The 18,950-nt window shown below is 41.3% G+C and overlaps 2 protein-coding genes across 3 annotated transcripts; both read right to left on the reverse strand.

The window, feature by feature from the left end:
- Positions 1 to 269: 269 nt before the first annotated feature.
- LOC101780074 (proteasome-associated protein ECM29 homolog) lies at positions 270 to 16,352 on the reverse strand. Of its 2 annotated transcripts, XM_004977425.2 has the most exons (35): positions 16,062 to 16,352; positions 15,487 to 15,654; positions 15,302 to 15,391; positions 15,020 to 15,156; positions 14,846 to 14,936; positions 14,638 to 14,720; positions 14,449 to 14,555; positions 14,161 to 14,313; positions 13,683 to 13,747; positions 13,454 to 13,541; positions 13,236 to 13,314; positions 13,046 to 13,154; positions 12,248 to 12,307; positions 11,086 to 11,204; positions 10,257 to 10,632; positions 9,990 to 10,174; positions 9,826 to 9,895; positions 8,881 to 9,031; positions 8,622 to 8,791; positions 8,203 to 8,544; positions 7,538 to 7,705; positions 7,159 to 7,452; positions 5,821 to 5,997; positions 5,407 to 5,670; positions 4,889 to 4,987; positions 4,601 to 4,785; positions 4,176 to 4,511; positions 3,917 to 4,070; positions 3,703 to 3,813; positions 3,444 to 3,611; positions 2,829 to 2,955; positions 2,148 to 2,306; positions 1,922 to 2,025; positions 1,766 to 1,825; positions 270 to 809 (listed from the first exon to the last, which is right to left on the reverse strand). In XM_004977425.2, exons 1-35 carry the CDS (start codon positions 16,260 to 16,262, stop codon positions 606 to 608), a joined length of 5,454 nt encoding a protein of 1,817 aa, XP_004977482.1. In that variant the 5' UTR covers positions 16,263 to 16,352; the 3' UTR covers positions 270 to 605. The 2 variants fall into 2 exon arrangements, with proteins under 2 accessions (XP_004977482.1, XP_012703214.1); XM_012847760.2 differs by lacking the exons at positions 14,638 to 14,720; positions 14,846 to 14,936; positions 15,020 to 15,156; ... (1 more) ...; positions 15,487 to 15,654; positions 16,062 to 16,352 and having other exon boundaries at positions 13,454 to 13,537.
- Positions 16,353 to 17,370: 1,018 nt separating this feature from the next.
- Positions 17,371 to 18,763, reverse strand: LOC101781022 (tryptamine hydroxycinnamoyltransferase 1). The gene has a single exon (XM_004977427.2). The coding sequence runs from the start codon at positions 18,761 to 18,763 to the stop codon at positions 17,420 to 17,422; it is 1,344 nt and encodes a 447-aa protein (XP_004977484.1). The 3' UTR covers positions 17,371 to 17,419.
- Between the last annotated feature and the right edge of the window lie 187 nt (positions 18,764 to 18,950).

Genomic DNA, 18,950 nt, shown 5'->3' on the forward strand with positions numbered 1-18,950 from the left:
GGCACGTATTTACTTATGCAGGTCATACGAATGACCTAATATCTTATCATTTGCATTTGGGTCGAAGTATACAGAATAACAGAAAGCATTGATGCTCACAGCTGTATTCTTATCCCCTTGACGGTCCTGCATAACCAGGGCATCATGGAGGAAATTGTGTTTGCAGAAATTGAGTATGCATAATGGAATGTCCATAACAAATTTGGGGGCAGTGACAGCTTTCCAAATGTAATACGGACCTTATCGTGTACCTATGGGGAAATATAAAGTGCGTAAGAATCTGATCTTTGGTAGCTTACTGTTCTTTCATATTCCGCTAACACAAATGAAAAATGTTGCTGCAAAAGTTGCCTACGGCCTGACAATTCGTGTTTCGGACATATACAAATGTAGCATTATCATGGATAAGGAGCTAAGTAACAAATGAGCAAATGACTGTCCTGCCCTCATGACGCAAAAAAGGGAGGGAGAACTTGCCGTATTCTGTTATCTGTACTATATTGCATATAAGAATGAATTTACAATCAGCATAGTTTTATAATTCAGGAGGGCCATTTCATCGGCAGTGTTCCAGCTATAAATTTACATGTTCAGCAAAGCTGGGTTTAATCAGTCGTCATGGTTACTCCAGGGAGAGTTGTAAGGATGGCCAGGCATTCCTTCAACAATGCCTTTGCTTGTTCACTTTTTTCAGACTCGCAGAGCTCAGCGAGTTCAACCTCAAACTTGGCCTCTGTTCTGTCTGTCAATGGAAAGTCTCTATACAGTTTGATCAACTCAAGAAGGCACTCTGAAGCGGCAGTATGAACCTGTGGAGAGGAGAGGAGAAAACTCGTGAGGAATAAGGTTATCTCTGGAGGCTAACTGCTAGTCACAAACTAAACAGGATTTCCAGAAACCACCGGTTTAAGAAATGGCAATGGGTCTAGTTTACAGTTTACACGGCTGTGACTTGATATTAGGGACTATCCCTAGCAATTCAAGACAGGTTTGCACCATTCTTTTCTTATATGCAAATGAATGGTACAAGTATTTGGCGAACAAAAGCACCAGGTTTCCTTGGCCATTTCTTGCCCCAGTAAGTCACTGGGAAATGCTCCCGGCAATGCCATGCAGGGGAACATACAGTGCTGGTATTTCAAAATGCACTAACTTAGCCTCCATGATTTGCTACACGTCAGGTATGTGTAATTAAGAACCATGGAAGGAGATTAAAAGAAAAGGTGGGGGAAGTAACACAGGAGTTCTTTATAATCTTAAACAAACACAGTGGATCCTAGCGTTCACCTGAGTGAACTATATGCAATAATATAATCCAGCTTTCTTAAGATGCTTCTCACATAAAGTACCTATACATCTTGCTAGGTTTCAACATGCTTGTTTGACCCATGAGGCCATGACCATACAATCCATGACAGATAAATTTTACAGAACTTTGGTGATTCGGAGCTACAAGAGGCCAGATCAGTTTCACTGAGTGAAAGTGACACGACAGTTCTTCTCATCATTAATGGCCACAGACAAGCATAGACAGTGTTAGAATTACAACAAGAAGACTGCTAAACCATGCATTAAACACCCTCATATGCAATGTCATAATATCTACTGCTTTCATTCTATAAACACACAGATCAATCATAGACAAAATATATTCAATGCCAATGTCAGTTATTCATTAGCAGGAAGACGATACGTTAACTTCAAGTAAAATTGCTATGAAAATATATAACATTAGCTAGTTAGGGCTAGGTATATAGAAAATCACCTGAGCAATCTTAACTAAGCGTATAGTGTCTACTACTTTTGCCGACACCAAATGAAATAACTGAAAAATAGAGAAAAAAAGGTTCATCAGTAGTAACAGAAAAAAGACAGCAAATGCTGAAGCTGAATATAAAGCCACACAAACTATAGGATATACCTCCTGAACCAAGGAAGCTGTGGCTTGAGGCCATGTGTCACTATCATCAGAATTCTGAAACTTGTGGCACAACTCTTTGACACACGAGAAGGATGACAATTTAACTGCTCATGGAAAAATAATATAAGCATTAAAATGAAAATTTTCAAGCATCAAAGACAAACCTCAAAGATAAGTGTCCAATGTTGTACAGAATATATTACAGATCTTGCATAGAAAATCATACCCTGCCAACTCTCTTCAGGTGAGAGAGAATTCAATATTACTTCTAGAACATTTTTCTTTTGACTCATAATATCCTGTGGAAAAGCAACACTGATGCAAGACGTGGCACAGTTGAGCACTTTATCAAGAGGAACAGAGGCACCTTCGCTTTCATCTTGTTCTGTAGAAAAGAAGCCATACACAAAAGCTAAAAGAGTGAAAGAAGTACTCAGAGAAATAGCTGATAATTATATAATACGGTTGCATACATACTCTAACATGCATTTAGCATATAATTATATAATCAAGTATTGCAGTTCTATGTGTCTGCAACATCCCAACTATATATTATAGTACAAGTTGAGTCTTCCCTTTTGATGCCGAGGGACAATTCAATCAGTGATAGACTGATAGTAAGTAAATTTTACTGATTAGAGTAATAATATTTCATTACATGTATTTAAATCCTATGTCTCTGTTCATAAATAAAGTCCTGCTACATGGGGGGTATCAATGTATTATTATGGAGGTGCCTTATCAAGCTATTCTTAAGGTCCTTGGGACTCAAAATTGTGTTGGCTACAAAAAAGCCATAATTGCATTAGAGAGCATCAGATAGAAGGGATGCTCTTGCATGATTACAAGAAGCTTAATTTAAGCATAGTCATTGGCTAAATTTAAGGAGCTCAAAATGACAACTGACCAGCAACAGCAGATGAAGTAGTCAAAGATGAACCCTTTGTCTTAGAGATAGCAGATTGGTTAGAAACCTTGTACAGCATAGGAAAAACACTATTGAAAAATCCTGGATCTCTGAATGCTGTAATCACCTGAAAAGTGATGAAAAAAGAAGCAACCTAAGTACATGTTACCAATTCTAAAATTCTATACGAATTTCCTAAAGGCCATCTCATTGCAAAATCTGTACTCATAAAATGGCATGATAAGAGGACGTGACCCTTTTGGGATTCATTACTTCATGTATATATCTACTGTCTAAAAATATTAAAATGAATGGATTAAATTCCCATATCACATGGTTCGCAAGAAGAATGTATTGCATATCTCCCTAGGACGCTTACTTCACGCGTTTTCAGAAATCTTTTCCCCAAGACTCACATGTATGACTGAAATACTTTCAACCTGATTAAGTTACAGCCTTCGAGAGAAAAAAACTAATAAACCTTTAGCATGACATAATGTAACAGTTGAAAGTCATTTTATTAAACAAAACGCTGTCTGCTCAAAAAAGAAAACAAAAGATTGGTCAACAAAAAGGTAAGGGTCCAGTAATTAGATGATGATTGAAGAAAAATACTTTCTGTAAACACAAGAAAGATGCTTCACGGTACACTTTTGATTTCTTATTGCACGCAGCACAAACAGCATTTAGTATAACACTTGGCAAGCTGGAGTCTTGTGCTGTTATAGCAGCATGGCAGCAAGAACACAATGAAGCCAGCGCATCCAGAATAGCATCTTTTCCCTGTTGAAAAGTTAAGAAAAAAATAAATGTACCAAGACGTCGATAAAGATCCCAAAAAAATGTATAAGCAAACCACCAAAGAGTGAGTTACCTCCCAGAATCGACCTGGCAATTCTTTCAAAAGTGATTCGAGAATATTATGGTGGTGTGGCGAAAGGGATTCTCCAATAACATCACATAGCTTCTTTGTGGCCTTGGCTGACTGCAAGGATAAGGCTGTACAATAAGCATATTGCAAGCTACAGGCATTTAACTGTTACTAATCTGATATCCAGATGGGCAGGAAATCATGAAACAGACTGTACCTTTTTTTTACCAGCCCATGATGACGATGACATGCAATCACATAAAAGAGATACAGTTTCTGGTAAATACAGTGTTAGGGTTACTCTTTCACTAATAGGAATATCCTCCCAAATTTCTTCATATAAGGCACTGGTGTCTTTGTCATCATCAAATCTGAAAAGAAGTTTTGTTTATACACACGGAAAGGTTTATAAATATCTGAAATATCAATGTCTGAAGTAAAAAAACGCAAGATTAATAAATGTGTCCTTCACATACCTTGACACAAATATTACAGGGATAACCACTGCATTATATCCAGCAATTATATCGGCTGCATTGCTCAAGTAGGCTTTGATAAGAATTGCACCAGATAGCTGATCATTTTTTCCACCAGAATGCAGAGAGGTAGTATCTTCAATAAGCTTCTGAGCCTGGGAGGGGCTAGCATATTTCAAAACAGTAGCACAAGAGGACGCAAAGGCCCTTTTTGCTGCTGAACTCCTTTCCTCCAGAACAGCACTATACATAAACTTCAGTAACAATGCTGTGAATGGTTTGATGTCAATCATGACCTTCTGTACCAACAAGGTGATGAAGCTAGCAACACCAACTCTGAAATCAGACAGAAAACGAATGAAGTAATGAGAAATGCAGCATTTGATGCTATCATGAATAAGATCTACGGTAAAAGCAATCCTAACCTTGTATTTAAACCAACAGCTGATCTAACCATTTGGGCCAGGCGAGGAACCAATATATCAAGTGAATTCTTGTCGACAACTTTTATACATATATCAAGAGTTTCCCACATTGGAGAATCTTTAGCCACAGCTATACGCAAGCTTTCAAGCTTATCAGTTTTGATGCCAGCATTCCCTGCGTGCATCTTGATCCAAATACAGGAGTGAGTAAAGAATTGCATCTGTGAGATATACACTTGCAGAATCATCGCTGCCAGTCCTTATAAAAGGGAAATAAAATTAGCATACCTCAACATAATTCAACCTTTGATCCTCCAGACTTGACAAACATTCGAGCATGCAACTAACAAGTTCTGGCAGATGAGGTCGAAGGGCAGGACCAGCACCCTAAAGACATTAGGAAGTCATAAGCTAAGGATATCCTAGTTGATTAATTTGGTGATGGTAGCTACATGAGCATAGTATATTAACATATGAAATGAATACAGAAAAACTGCTATGATCTTTTGTTCACTGAATATGTAAAGTTAAAACACAGATGTCCAGAAAACTACCATCAAATTTAGTAAAATACTGAGTCTATTCCACTATAACTCATTATTTATCTATTTCTGCCTCTCTCTCTCTCTCTCTCTTCCTCTCCCTCTGTTTGTTGTATTGTGTGTGGTTAGCACTCCAGGGCACTTCTGCATCTATATAATTAAATAACCATAGTAGGGGCTTGCCTACTGTATTAAATTAAAATATATATATAATTCTTATGTCAGATATGCAGCTTAACTTGCAAAGTTTTATCATCAGTGTACCTTAGCAAGCTTCATCACCAAACTAATCGAGGCTTTTTGAACACTTGAAACTTTACTGAGTATGCCTTCAGAAAGCAAGTATGGCAGCACAATGTTCATTGTCTCATTTGCATCAGAAGTAGAAGTTAGTGACACATCACAAAGCCTAATTGTCAATGAGCTCACAGCTCGGCACAAACTGTCACCAGCATTCCTCACAGTTTCCTTTATGTCATCCATTGCACGAAAGGCGGTTGTCCATATTTTTCTCAAATGCTTAGAAACCTTAAGAACAATAAAGAAAAAGGTGAGTTATAATTTGTTCAGAAAGAAATTTAAAAACAGGTTCATACAAACACTTTAATATAGGTTGTGTCAAATGAAATAGTGAACTAACCAAAAAAATCGTAACACCATGCATAAATGATCATTTACCTTACTATATCTTCGACCTTGGATGATGTCTGCAAGTGCAAGACAGGATGCTTCACGAGAGCGCCAAAGCCTTGATCCAGATTGAACCAACAAATCCTCTACTATGACATCGTAATGTTCATCTATAGCTTTTTTTGGATCTGAGACAATTAACTTCCAGATGTGTGCCATTGAATCCTAAAACATGCAACTGGAACTGTCAGCTCAGAGAAAATGCCCTATGAGCTTATTAAGAAATTAAAGCATAATAAGATAAAATATTATTATAGCTATCAATGACAACCAGAAAATAGAGCAAGAACATAGTAGATTCTATAAATAGTTAGATTTGAACAGAAAGTCAATGGAAACTGCTGCTGAGAGGTACCCTCTAAGCATGAGATTTTTGTTTTGTCTATTTTCTAAATCCAAGTTACAGGGCCACATTTAAAGTAATTTCACGGGCTAGTAACTAGTTGCACGATTGTGCAAGGGGGTGCATTGATTATTAGAAAACTATCATTGTGACAGAAAAATCTTAAAGAGTTACATTACGAAACACATGCAGTGTTTAACTAAATTTAATAGAAGTTTCCTCAACAACTGGAAAAACTTGAGCTAGTTTTATCCGCAAATCTGACTACAGGACAGAAAAGTGTATAGCAGTATAACATAACTAACACAATGCTGAAATACAGTTGTTAATGTTGGAATGTGTATTAGGGCTATATGCCCGGCTGGCCCTGTTGGGCCGTGGTTGGTGGTGCGCCGGCCTGTTGCCGTGCGCACCCCCCTTGTTGGAGTATGTGTGTATTATGGCCCAATAAGTTCAGACTGCGGGGGAGTGTTGGAGTATGTGTGTATTATGGCCCAATAAGGCCCATGTATGACTACTATATAGCTACCCTCTAGGGTTAGCCCAATAGACAAGTATTACCTCTAATACCCCTGGGTCTTAGGTAGATTAGGCAAGGGCCTCCTTAATTGGTGATTCTATAAACCAAACCCTAGGAGTCCCTTGCCTATATATGTATGTGTGCCATGCACCTCCATAATCAATCACCTAATTCCCCAGCCATACTTGCTTTCAGTTAAGTTATAAAGCTCAAACTTGTTGTACATGGATAGCTTATTACTAAATTGACGAAATCAATATAAAGTTAAGCTTAAGTAGTTGAGCTATTTGGGGCATCATATGCTTGCTCAGTACCTCAGTTTCTTAAATGAGATAACTTGTTTAGATGTAGTTTCACAAGAGTACGTCATTCAACAAGGCAATTTAATTTCGATCCCATAGGGGGAAAAAAGAAGAAACAAAGAAGATGGCAGATATGGTGATGGGGGTGCACACTTTGATACCTGGATGTTTTTGTCAGGATCGTATTGGTAACGGACAAGCCTAGGAATTAAGGAATTCAGATAAGGTTGAAGTGCCTCGCCAGCTTGTTTGGCTATCTTTGAAAATCCAAAAGCAGCACCCCTCTTGGAATTGAGGGCAGCCTGATAATTAGCTAGATCCATGAACTTGTATATCAGGTCCGGTTGCCCCATCTCATTGGCAAGGCTGCACAGCTCCTTGTAAGTGCTAAGTTTCCCTCCAGTAGGATTATTGCCGATTGTGCCTTCTTGAAAGACCTCAGAGTCCTCCATCAACTAATGCAAGTACAATAAAACATTAATACTTTGGAATAAAACATAATCGCCTAGAAATAAAATATAAATCAAGAAAACTATGCACCTTAATAGCTTTCTTCTTTCTTGCAGTGCCAGTCAGTGTGTTCACAAGAGCATGAACAAGCTGCTCTTTCATAGATGCATCACCAAGCTCATAAACAATGCTCATGCCTTGGGATGCCAAATCTTGTGTAAGCTCATTTGGATCACCAAGAAGATGCGAAAGGGCTTCCTGTGAAAGAAATGTCATCAACATTTGTCAACAAGGTGGAAGAACTCTGGTGGGAAGAAAACAATCAAATATAAGAGTGGTATCACCCCTAAGCAAGAACTGTTGCTAGCTGAAGAGAAGAGATACATTTCACCAGTATATGCATAAACACTTCAACCAAACTAGTAAGAACTAGTAAGAACTACAGGGCAATTTTTAAATTCAGGCATAGAGTGACATGTAAAAACTAGTAAGAACTTCCAAACTAAATCAAAAGATAGTGCAGTTTTTAAGTGGGCTGGCAGTTAGCTTCCATGTCTAAGTCACTGTAGAATACTGTGCTAAAGTTAGCTTCTGTGTCTAAGTCACTGTGGTTTATTGTCACTAACATATTATATAGGTCAATCACCATGATATGATGATCTACAGATTATATATGCACTGTGGCAGTTTAAATAAAAGTAAAACATGTATGAGGAATCTCTGTAATAATTTATGTGCATTCTTGACTGCCAAACCTGGATTTGCGGGAGTAGTTCTAGGATCTTTGGATGTCGACCGCAGTACATGGTCAGTGAGACCAACCAGACAGTACCTGCACAGCGTTCTTCTTTTCTACTGCTATAAATTAGTGTCTCGAACAACTTTTTAATAATTTCTTCTCGAGCCATTGCGTGTGCCTCTTCACAACCACTTCTTTCATGGACATTACTCGAGACTAGAGGTGCATCACTAGTAAGGTAGTTTGTGGCCTGGGAAAGGGAAACAAAGTTTGTCTCCAGTATCTCATCTGCTGTAACAGGAACTCCTCCCCATATGAAAGATAGAGCCTCTCCGGCAGCAAAAAGCACATCTTCTACCTGAACAAGCATAATTTAAATATATTTCAAAGAATAGTATTATGTTAGCTGCGAAGTTTGATGTTTTACGCCACTACCTTAGAACGTGAAAGACTAAAAATCAAGTCCAATGCATTATTTAGGTGGGGAAAGGACATCTCATTCCAAGATATGTGCCCCAATGATACCAGAATTTTCTGTATAGCCTTAGTATCATTTTCAGAAAGCAGCTTACTAAGCTTCTCATGCAGAATGGTTAATAGTCCACCTGCAGGCAAAAACAATTCAAATAAATAATGTCATAGATGGTGAATAGCACAGCTCATATGCAGTAGAGATTTGAAGAGCAAGTTTAACCTGTAGAAGAGTTTTGGTTGATGGAAGGCAGTGCACAATGCAGACCAATATGACCAAGAGATTCCATTGCAACGGATGCTAATGTTGAACCTTCAGATTCAACAACTTTTACAAGAATATCAACTGAATTATTTACAATTCCTTCAGGTATCTGCACATGCACTCATCAAGTACAAGAAATTAAAACTTAAACTGAAAATAACAAAATATAGAAAATTAGGTGTTCATAAAATTATATGCAATGGCCATAAGTAAGCCATGTGATGGCAACCAAATTTATTGCACAACAGAGACATAGACACTCAAACTTGTGAAGTGGCCATAAGTAACTCAAAAAACATAGAAATTGGATATCTATGTCCACAAACTAGTACAAATAGTTCATACATGTCCAATCTAGTTTGGCTCACTGAATCTTGGGACTAGGTACTTATGGGGCAATCATGCAGCTATTTCTGCTACAATTGTCCAGCTACTGCTGCTGCTTGCAACACTGCTGGGCCACCTTTTTTGTCACAAGCTGGTCGATGAAGCGATAATGACTTGAAAAAGTGTCAGGAACCCTAATAGTTAGCGAAAGCTATCCATTGACTTGCACGGCCAAACATACATGCCCTATTTACAAATTGTGGTTGGAGAACATGGAAAAAAATACGTATATTGTTCTGTACATCTAGGGAAATTGTTGGGAAGTTCCCCACATCATGATTTTTATAAAAGAAAAAAAGTAAACTAGAGAGAAAACTAACTAACTTACCTAGGAAAAAAAAGACAACAGAAATAAATCAGAAATGTCACTCTGGCAAAGGATAATATATTCAAAGATGGAGTTTCAAGGCAGAGCAACTTAAGAAAGTGCTAAATTTCATTAAAGGCAACAGCAAATAAAACAAATCAGTAACAACAAGCTACGAAGTTAGAAGGATGAAAGAAATATGAACGTACATAAGATTGCTTCAAACAGCCCGCAGTTAGATACCCGATCGCACATAACACTCCATGGTAATTTTCAAATCTGGCACAATTCATCAAATCAAAGTCACATGAATCAGAAGTTACAAGGCAATACGAAGGACATGTTACCAGTGCTGGAGATTTCATTTTCATACCTTGATGGGCGGTTTTGATCAAGTGTTGAAGTGAACTCGGACAGAAGAGTTAGTGCGGCAGAGCTTTCAAGAGCTGAAGAAGCAATACCAAGCAGACGCGAGGCAGCTTCACGAGCATCAGAATCAACATGACCCAATAGAGCTCTTAGCCACCGTATGCGATCTGCATACCGCGATGACACCAACTGCAAGATATGAAACAATAAATTTAAAAATAAATCTGGGGAAAGCATGAAGTTCTTTTAATAGATGACATCAAACAGAAACCTTTGGTTCACGAGTGGAAAGATCAACCAATGACTTCAAGGCCAACGCATGCAGTTCACTAGACCCTTCATATGACATGGCATGTTCTAAGATGACACACATATTTGCTACCGGAGAATGAGATGAATCTTCTTGCACAAGATCTGGGCTATCACTAGCCTCAAAGCACTTCATCAGAAACTTGATCATTGAAAGAAATGTTTTTGTGGGGAATAGCATTTTTCCATTTCTCTGCTCATCAGAATCCAACAACTGAGGTCGTTGATGGCAGATATAATTTATCATCTCTGTAACATCAGGATAGTTGAAATGAACAGATCCTGCAGATGGTTGCCTCCCATCATTTAAAAGATTCAGGCCAGCTAGAGCCATTTCCCTGGGACAACAGAACCAAATAAGAGAAGGATACATAGATGGTTAAACAAGAACAACTTATAAAATGCATGCCCTGAAGAAATGCGCTCATGTATCAGAATCATAATCGAGAATTTTCTGTCAGCATACGTGTATGGTACCAAATGCCAAAGCAAGATCACCAACTATTCTAAAGTCATTTGAGAAGGTGGGAGTTAAAGGAAGTCGCTATTTTCATCCATCTAGAGGACATGGGAAACGCTTCTTGAGATCAGCAAAAGGGGGTTTACAACATCAAGTCAGGTAAACAGTTATTGATCTAGCAGGTTTTACAATCTGAATTCAATCTAATGGTTTACTGACTGACAAATATTACAACAAGTCTACAATAATCTACAGCATGTCCTTATACAAAGCCAATAAACTCTTCGATTTGCTTTTGCAAGATCAAAAAAAAAAAGAATAAGAAGCCAACCTTATGTCCAGTTTAACATCTGAAGCCCCAGTCATGCAAATGTACCGGCTTGGGCAGTGCTGTGTATCATACAATGCCGTTGCCCATCTTATAGCAGAAAACCGAACCTCACTTTGCTCCTTTACGAAAATTCACAACAAAAATGTAAGATCAGACAATTACATAAAGTTCAAATTAAGAGCATAGCAACCCTTGGATTGAGGCCCTTAAGAGGTAGCAAGATATTGCAATTTGGAAATGATTAGTCTATATATAATAAAAAAATGTGATTGTGGAGGCCATGTTTAATCCATAGGAGTTCCAACTATCACAAAAACCACAAGAATAAATAGCCACCCCGTGAAAATGCCTCAGATACAGAGTATGACCAAAGGAGCCAGCAGTGATAGGTTGTCAGGCTTCACATGCTAAGAACACATCACTTGTCACTTTCTTAAGAAAACTGTGGAGAATAATTTGGATCTTTTGTCTACTCCAATGATGAGATCTGAATTGGGAATTCAAGCCATAGTTGAAGGATTAATATGTGGCTTCTTACAGAGGTGACCACAAGTGCATCCTGATTCCTGAGAAGACAGATAAATATGAAACTAGTGGGGTCAACATCCCTGAAGTATGGTGGTAAGTCCTCCAGTTATGAGGCTGCCAATACAAAGAAGGCCCCTCGCATGGGTTAAGACCCGGTCTATGCCAACAGTGTCCCCATACAGGTAACAGCCAGCTTTTGGGTGCCGTTTCTCGACCTTTCAAGCAATGCCTTTTGGATGTCTCTCCCCTTGCCCTTGGGTCGAGTGTTTTTAAACAAAAATGAAATCCCAAAACTTGCCGTGGGCTATTTGAAGTAAAGACTTGGTCAAATATTGTTTGAGAACAATTGTTGAATTTCTGACATGTTTTTGCATATCAATTTTAATTAGCTTTACAACTTGTTTTCTATCATGATTTTTTCTATTATTATTTATTAAACAAAATAAAGCATGGACCTTCCTTTAGTTTCCTAAAGCAATGACTCGGTTTTTTATCTTGCAACCCTCATACTGAAGTTAATTATATCTGCATTCCTAACTATCACCAATAATGGCACCATCTATATAATCGCAATAATAAAGGCTTAGCATGATAGTAATCTAAGAACCTATGATGAAAAGGGCAATAACTTTACCGCTTCACAATTTTCCAGGAGAAGCACCTCAAGATCCTTCAGTACTCTCACTGAAGCACCCTGAAATCAAGGCCAAGGAAAAGAGAATGAGGCTAACAGATAGTTCTCCAATTAAAGCTCGGGAGACATAAGATGCATAGAAATCATGGTAGAGTCATGATGCATAACAACTATGCAAGAATGTAGTAAAATGAAAACCCAGTACCAACTTAGTATTGGTTCTGATCTTGATGGTGGCAAATCTGTGTTTTAGGTTATTTATTTCTTTATTAGGTCCATGCTAAAGTGTCCTGCTAGATGAACCAATTACATTATAAATAACGTACCAAAGCTCATGTATTACTTGCAAGCAATCACATAAAGGGTTTGCCAATACAGAATATGAAATGCCATTGGATTGATGTGTAATTATGAATCCTATTAACCAAGCAATCACATTAATTATTCAGGTAAGGTTTAATATGAACTTCACATACAAAAACTCCCTCTATTTAACCTGGATGTCTAAAGGCAAACAAGTCCATATTAAACCTTTTGGAGGCAAGGACCAAAGCTTAAACAAGTTGTTGCCGCCTATCCAGCACACAGCTCAATTGTAGCAAGTTTTTGACCATGAAGCATTGCAATCTGTCCATTTACTTCATTGACATTAGCATTTACAAGTTGTACCAACCATTAAACAAAATAATTGGCTGTATAGAATGATCGATTAATTACATTTCAAAATCATCTCTGCAAACATCTTCAGTAGGTCACGAAAGTACACTTTAGAGAAAGCAACAAGCTCTCCAGAGTTACCTTATATGCTGTAGCAAGGGAAGTAGCTGCCTCCTGAATCGTCAAACGAAGAGATTGATCCTCCAGTCTCAAAGCAGTAAAGAGTCGTATAGCCATGTCAGTTTTATCGCTGCAATGTAACAGAGGTAGAAAAATCATTCATTATAACACAAATGACTAAGAGCCAAGAAAGTTTAAGAAAATATCATGCCTGAATAAATTTGGCATGCGAGAGGCCAGCAAACCGATAGCCTGGTATGCAAATATTTTGGTATCTCTACCAGTAGAATCTGGAGATGAAGAAAATCAACAAGCTGTTCAGTATTTCTCAAGCAATTCAATATCGGAAACGCAGCCATCAAAGAGGAGAAGGGGATCAAAGATAAACAATATTTAGATGAATAGACAAAGCAGATGTAGTCGAATGACCTGTTTCTGTAGTGGAAGAACCATCAAGGGAGCGCAATATTCCACTAAGGATAACTGGACCAATTAACTTTAGCTGGTCGGTTACTGCCTAAATTATTACATCATTCATATCAGTCTAAAATACAGTAAAATAGTTAGACTAGGAGGCAAAACTAAAAGCTTGAACAAAATAAGCCAATAATGCTAGAAGTTAAGATATTTGCTGTTAGAACATGCAAAGTGCACATACATGTTTGAACACCCAGACCGTGAACTCCATTCCTAACTGCTTCAGCCTTGAAGTAGTTCCGCTTCCTACAGGCATAGAAATACAATGAAACATAAAGGTGGATTTACCAGCATATAAAATTCTTTAGTTAAGTTATTGCCCTGTTGTAGCAGCAAAAAAGATGGTTCTAACAATAAACTAAATGTAAGATGGGGAGATAGAGTAATTGATAATAGGTTCACAGAAGTAAAAGTTCAACATATCAGATAAATCTGTGCTTAATCACATTGAGAATGAAGACCAATTAGTAACTCATAAATAGCAATGAAACTGCTTTCCGAAACCAAGATGATTTATTAATGATATATAAATATTAAGTATGGAAAGACTACACTTGCTAACAAAAGAGTTTTTTAAAATGCAACAATTATATACCACAAGGAATAAGACCAATTAGACACAAAAGAAATAAAGTGTAAAGGGATACAAAGTGGAATACCATAGATGCAGCCAAAGATGCATTGAAGTGTGTGTGGAAATGCATTCGCTGCAGCAATGGATCGGCAGAAAACACTCATAAGCCGCATGCGCAACGAAGCATGTGCTGGGGAAACTTTCAGCTCTGCAGCTATATTTTCTGCACCCACAGTACCTATCTCACCAGAGAACACTATCAGAGAACAAGGCTCGCAACAAAGTATTCAGACACAAATTGAGAGAGAACAAAAGCAAAAGGCTTGAAATTCAAACCACATTGATCAAAATCCTAAAAGTAGAAAATGCTTACCATTGAACAGCGTGAACAGTTTCTTGACGAGGTTGGGATCTTCTAAATTTACTGCTGATGCTTTGCGCTTTAACAACTCCTCTCCTTTCTTAGAAACTGATTCTTGACTATATTGAAACAGTGGTTAGCATCATTGTCGACCCACATAAAAATTCCGCTATATTTTAGACAGACTCTCAAATAGAATACCTATCTGAAGCAGCAGATAAATAAAGAGAGTAGACAATCTCAGGTGCAAAGTTCATAGCTTCAATGATATTCAAGATTCCTAGCTGAAGATCGAACAAGGAGTTAAACCATGAGAAGGCCACGTGCATTGTGCGGGTAGTACACTCAACAACTAAAATGTGTATGTACACTTGTGCAGTGCAGACATGATTATACATTTTTGTATTACCTTTCTTGACACAAGTATGTCGCCTTTTAGTGGTATTTTTCCAGTAACACGATCTGATTGGGAACCTGAAAGTCCTGCTGGGCATCCAATACTGTAAAATTTGACAGCAGTCAAATGTCGAAGTTTCAAAATTTTGTTCTGTACATTTTACCTAATTTAGCAAGGAATACATACCCTTGAGGTGGTGTTTGATACAGTAATGTGTGAAAGCAGAAGTCAACAAATACTAGACCATCATTGGACTCAGTTATTGCTCGATATTTTGAAGCAGTAGTGTCATCCACCTTATGTATGTTACATTCACCGATAGCCTGGCCAACAAAAGAAGCAGATTTATTAAAAAGGGAAAAACATGCAAGTGCTATAGAATGTACAAACACCCAGGCGAAAAGGCAGATACAAGCAGTACTTCACAACTTATTAAAATGCGATCATTCCAGTAGGGACATGACAAACCTTTGTCACAAGTCTCAAGATGATCCCTTGATGCTGAGCTGGAACATTTGATATGTTGGTCAAAAAGTCAGGCGCTATGTTTCCTTTCTCCTGTTACAAAACGGTAAGCTGATACAGTTAACTTTTGCAGAAATGGTGAAGCTGCTCTAGAGAAAATTAGATATTAACGAAGGAAAAGAGAATACCTCAGTAGGCAGGCGTTCAAACGCCATCTCAATATATACGATACAGAAGTTCCGGACAATTGTTGAGGAAGTAGATTGAGTATAGATGTTCCATAAATCCAGCATTGGCAATGGAATCTCAGGCCTGTGCTTCACCCTTTTGTTAATGTGGCTGAGAATTTCCATAACCTGACCAAAAAATGAATTGGTACCCACTTAATAACATCGATCCATAAAGCATGCATAAAACATAAAAAGAAAATAGGCCTGCCCCTTTAGTAGAGAGCAGCCATATGTAGTACCCCTACTGAGTAACAGTGCTCAAATTGAATGAGTTTAGGATCTCAAATGCGAGATGTTAATAAGAGCAGTGTTGAACACCACCACGGCGTTATAATATGTAAACAGCTATGAATAGCGGAGGGCATGCTAATTGTGAGAACCATTAGTAGACGCAATTTTGCCCTCAAAAAACAAATGGAAGCAGTTGCCGCAGGGAACCAACTAATCCCAACTGAAGAGGAGGAGCGGCACCCATGGCTCATACTGGAATTCGGATCGGGTAAGGGCCGAAGTAGGAGTAGTGGTGCGCTTACGAGCTTGCGGACGGCAGGCGCGGGGGAGGCGAGCGAGGTGATGGCGTAGGGGAGGACGCGGGCGAGCACCGGCGCGAGGCGGGCGTCGTCGGCGAGGGCCAGCCGCGTGAGCATCCGGTCCAGGGCATCCAGCCTCTCCGCTTCCGTCTGCTCCGCGGCGGCGGGCGCGGCCGCGGTGGATGGCGCCGGCTGCTCCGCCATTTTCCGCCCTGGTGCCTGGTGGGTGTGGAGTCGCCGCCTCGCCGGCGTTCCCTTCTTCCGGCGCAAGAAGGTGAGAGGAGGCGGACTGGTGGAGTCGACGCTAGTCAGGTTCGAGTCCAACCGTTCATAAGACAACCCGTGCGAGTCGGAACTCTTGCGCACCGGACCTGACCGGACCCGACCTGCTTGTCTTCACCAAAACTTGGCGCCGAAAAACCCCGCGGCCCCACTGCCGTCGGCCGTCGCCGCCATCTCCGACACGATGAACTTGGAGTGCAGAATAGACTAAGCGGGTGCTGGATAACATGTGCTAAACTTTAACGATATTGTATCGGATATTCGATGCTAATTAGAAGGATTAAATATTAATTAATTATAAAACTAATTGCAGAACTCCTAGACTAATTCGCAAGACGAATCTATTAAACCTAATTAATTCATCATTAGCAAATTAGCAAATGGTTACTGTAGCACCATATTATCAAATCATGAACTAATTAGGATTAATAGATTCGTCTCGCGAATTAAACTCCATCTATGTAATTAGTTTTGTAATTAGCCTATGTTTAATACTCCTAATTAGTATCAAACATTCGATGTGACATGTACTAAACTTTAGCGGGCGGTACCCTACCATCCAATTCATGAACTAGAATAGAGTGCAGAATGATCAACTCATAATCAAAACGTTAATAAGATAATAATTCCATGCTTATTTCTCAATTTTCTCAAGCAAAACTTTATTCATGTTACAATAAAACACATGCAACAAAATAACGGCCTGTTTGTGGGGGCCTAAACTTTAGCCCCTGTCACATCGGATGTTTGATACTAATTAAGGGTATTAAATAAGCTAATTACAAAACTAATTACACAGATGAAGGCTAATTCGCGAGACGAATCTATTAAGCCTAATTAGTCCATGATTTGACAATGTAGTGTTACAGTAACCATTTGCTAATGATGGATTAATTAGGCTTAATAGATTCGTCCTACGAATCAGCCTAGGATTTCAGTTTTATAATTAGCTCATATTTAGCCTTTTAATTAACATCCAAACATTCAATATGACAAGGACTAAACTTTAACCCGAGTATCCAAACGCGCCCTAATTTTGTTCGCTATCTGCTTCAGAGTCTTGTTCATCAGTTCATGGTTCAGTCCATGGTGTAGGCGATGTCCCTGAGCACCTCGGCATGCTTGTCGAACAGCGCCACGAAGGCATCCACGCCTCCCCCTTTCCTCAAGCTGGGGATCAGCACCACCACCCCGTCCAGCGGGGAATGTGCCGGCAGGATCCCAACCAGCGGCCCGCCACACCCAAAGTCTAGCCGGTGCAGCTCCAGGTGCAGCCAGCTGTCGGACGCCACGTCCGGCAGCAGCACGTTGTCCTCGTCCCCGACGGTGGGCTCCAGCTCCTCCTCGCCGCCGTGCAGCGCCCTGAAGTCGATGAACGACTGGAAGTACCGGCCGTCGCGCGCGCGGACGCCCGCCCGGACCATCGCCGCGGCGTCGGCGAGGGTGCCCCGCGCCAGGTCCCGCGCGCTCGTCCCGGAGCTCGCCGTGAGCACGGCGTTCCCGAAGAACCCCCTGGGCAGGGCGTCGGCCCCGAGCCGCGCGCGGCCGTTCACCGTCACGTTCAGCGCCGTGCGTGCGGGGTCCTCGGCGCGGCCCCGCGCCGCCGTGATCTTCCGCCAGAGGTGCGCGGAGAGGGTCTCGAAGGTCGTGTACCTGTTGCTAGCGCGGGCCTTGAGATCGGCGACGTGCTCGTCCGTGTAGTGCAGCAGGAGGTTGGCGATCTCGGAGGGGTGGACGCTGGCGGGGGGCTGCCGGGGCGCGGCGTCCGACGGCAGGAACTCGGCGCCGCGGTGCTCGAACTCGCACCGCGGCGGGCGGCGCGGGACGACGGCGCCAGGCCCGTACGGCTGCACTGGAGGGCGGTCGATGGTGGTTCGCGGCGGGGCGCCCGTGGCACCGCTGGCGCGAACGGCGTCGGCCCACGCGTGGAAGAAGGTGGACATGGAGTATCCGTCGGCAGCCTGGTGGTGCGAGGACGAGGCGATCACGAGGCCGCCGCACGCGAAGCGGTTGATCTGGAGCAGCAGCACGTGCGGCGTGTCCTTGTCGACCGTCGGGTGGAGGCGCTCGAGGTCCGGCGAAGGGACGAGCGGGAGGTGGTCCGCGAGCGGGGACGACGGCACCGCGGCCTCCACGACGAGGGCGCCCGCGCCGCCCCTGCCCGTGACGAAGAGCGGGCGGTCGGCGCTTGGCCGGCGGCTCTGATCGAGTAGGCGGCGGGCGGTGAGGAGCGGGAAGCGCGGGAGGGTGGCGGCGAGGGCGGCGAGGAGTGCGGCGTTGGTGGGGTTGGGCGGGGCGTAGGCGAAGAGGACGGTGACGTGGTAGGCCGGCGCGACAAGGTCGAAGACGGTGGGCGGCACCTCCGCCGACGGCTCCGACGGCGGCGCGGGTATGGTGAACGTCCGCTGCACCTGCACGTCCATGCTGATCGTGTATGAGCTGTGGCTCGTTAGCTAGTGCAGAGTTGCCGGTCTATATAGAGCGCGCGCCGCGCAGTGTCGCTGAAACCTTTCCAGTGGTATGAACGTGTTTGTTGAAACTCCTACACTTGCGACGGGATTCGAGTGCCAGCATCGTGTCAAGCTCGCCATGCATCGATGCTCGTAAATG

This window comes from Setaria italica, chromosome VII (assembly GCF_000263155.2).
Source record: "Setaria italica strain Yugu1 chromosome VII, Setaria_italica_v2.0, whole genome shotgun sequence".
Lineage (NCBI taxonomy): Eukaryota > Viridiplantae > Streptophyta > Magnoliopsida > Poales > Poaceae > Setaria > Setaria italica.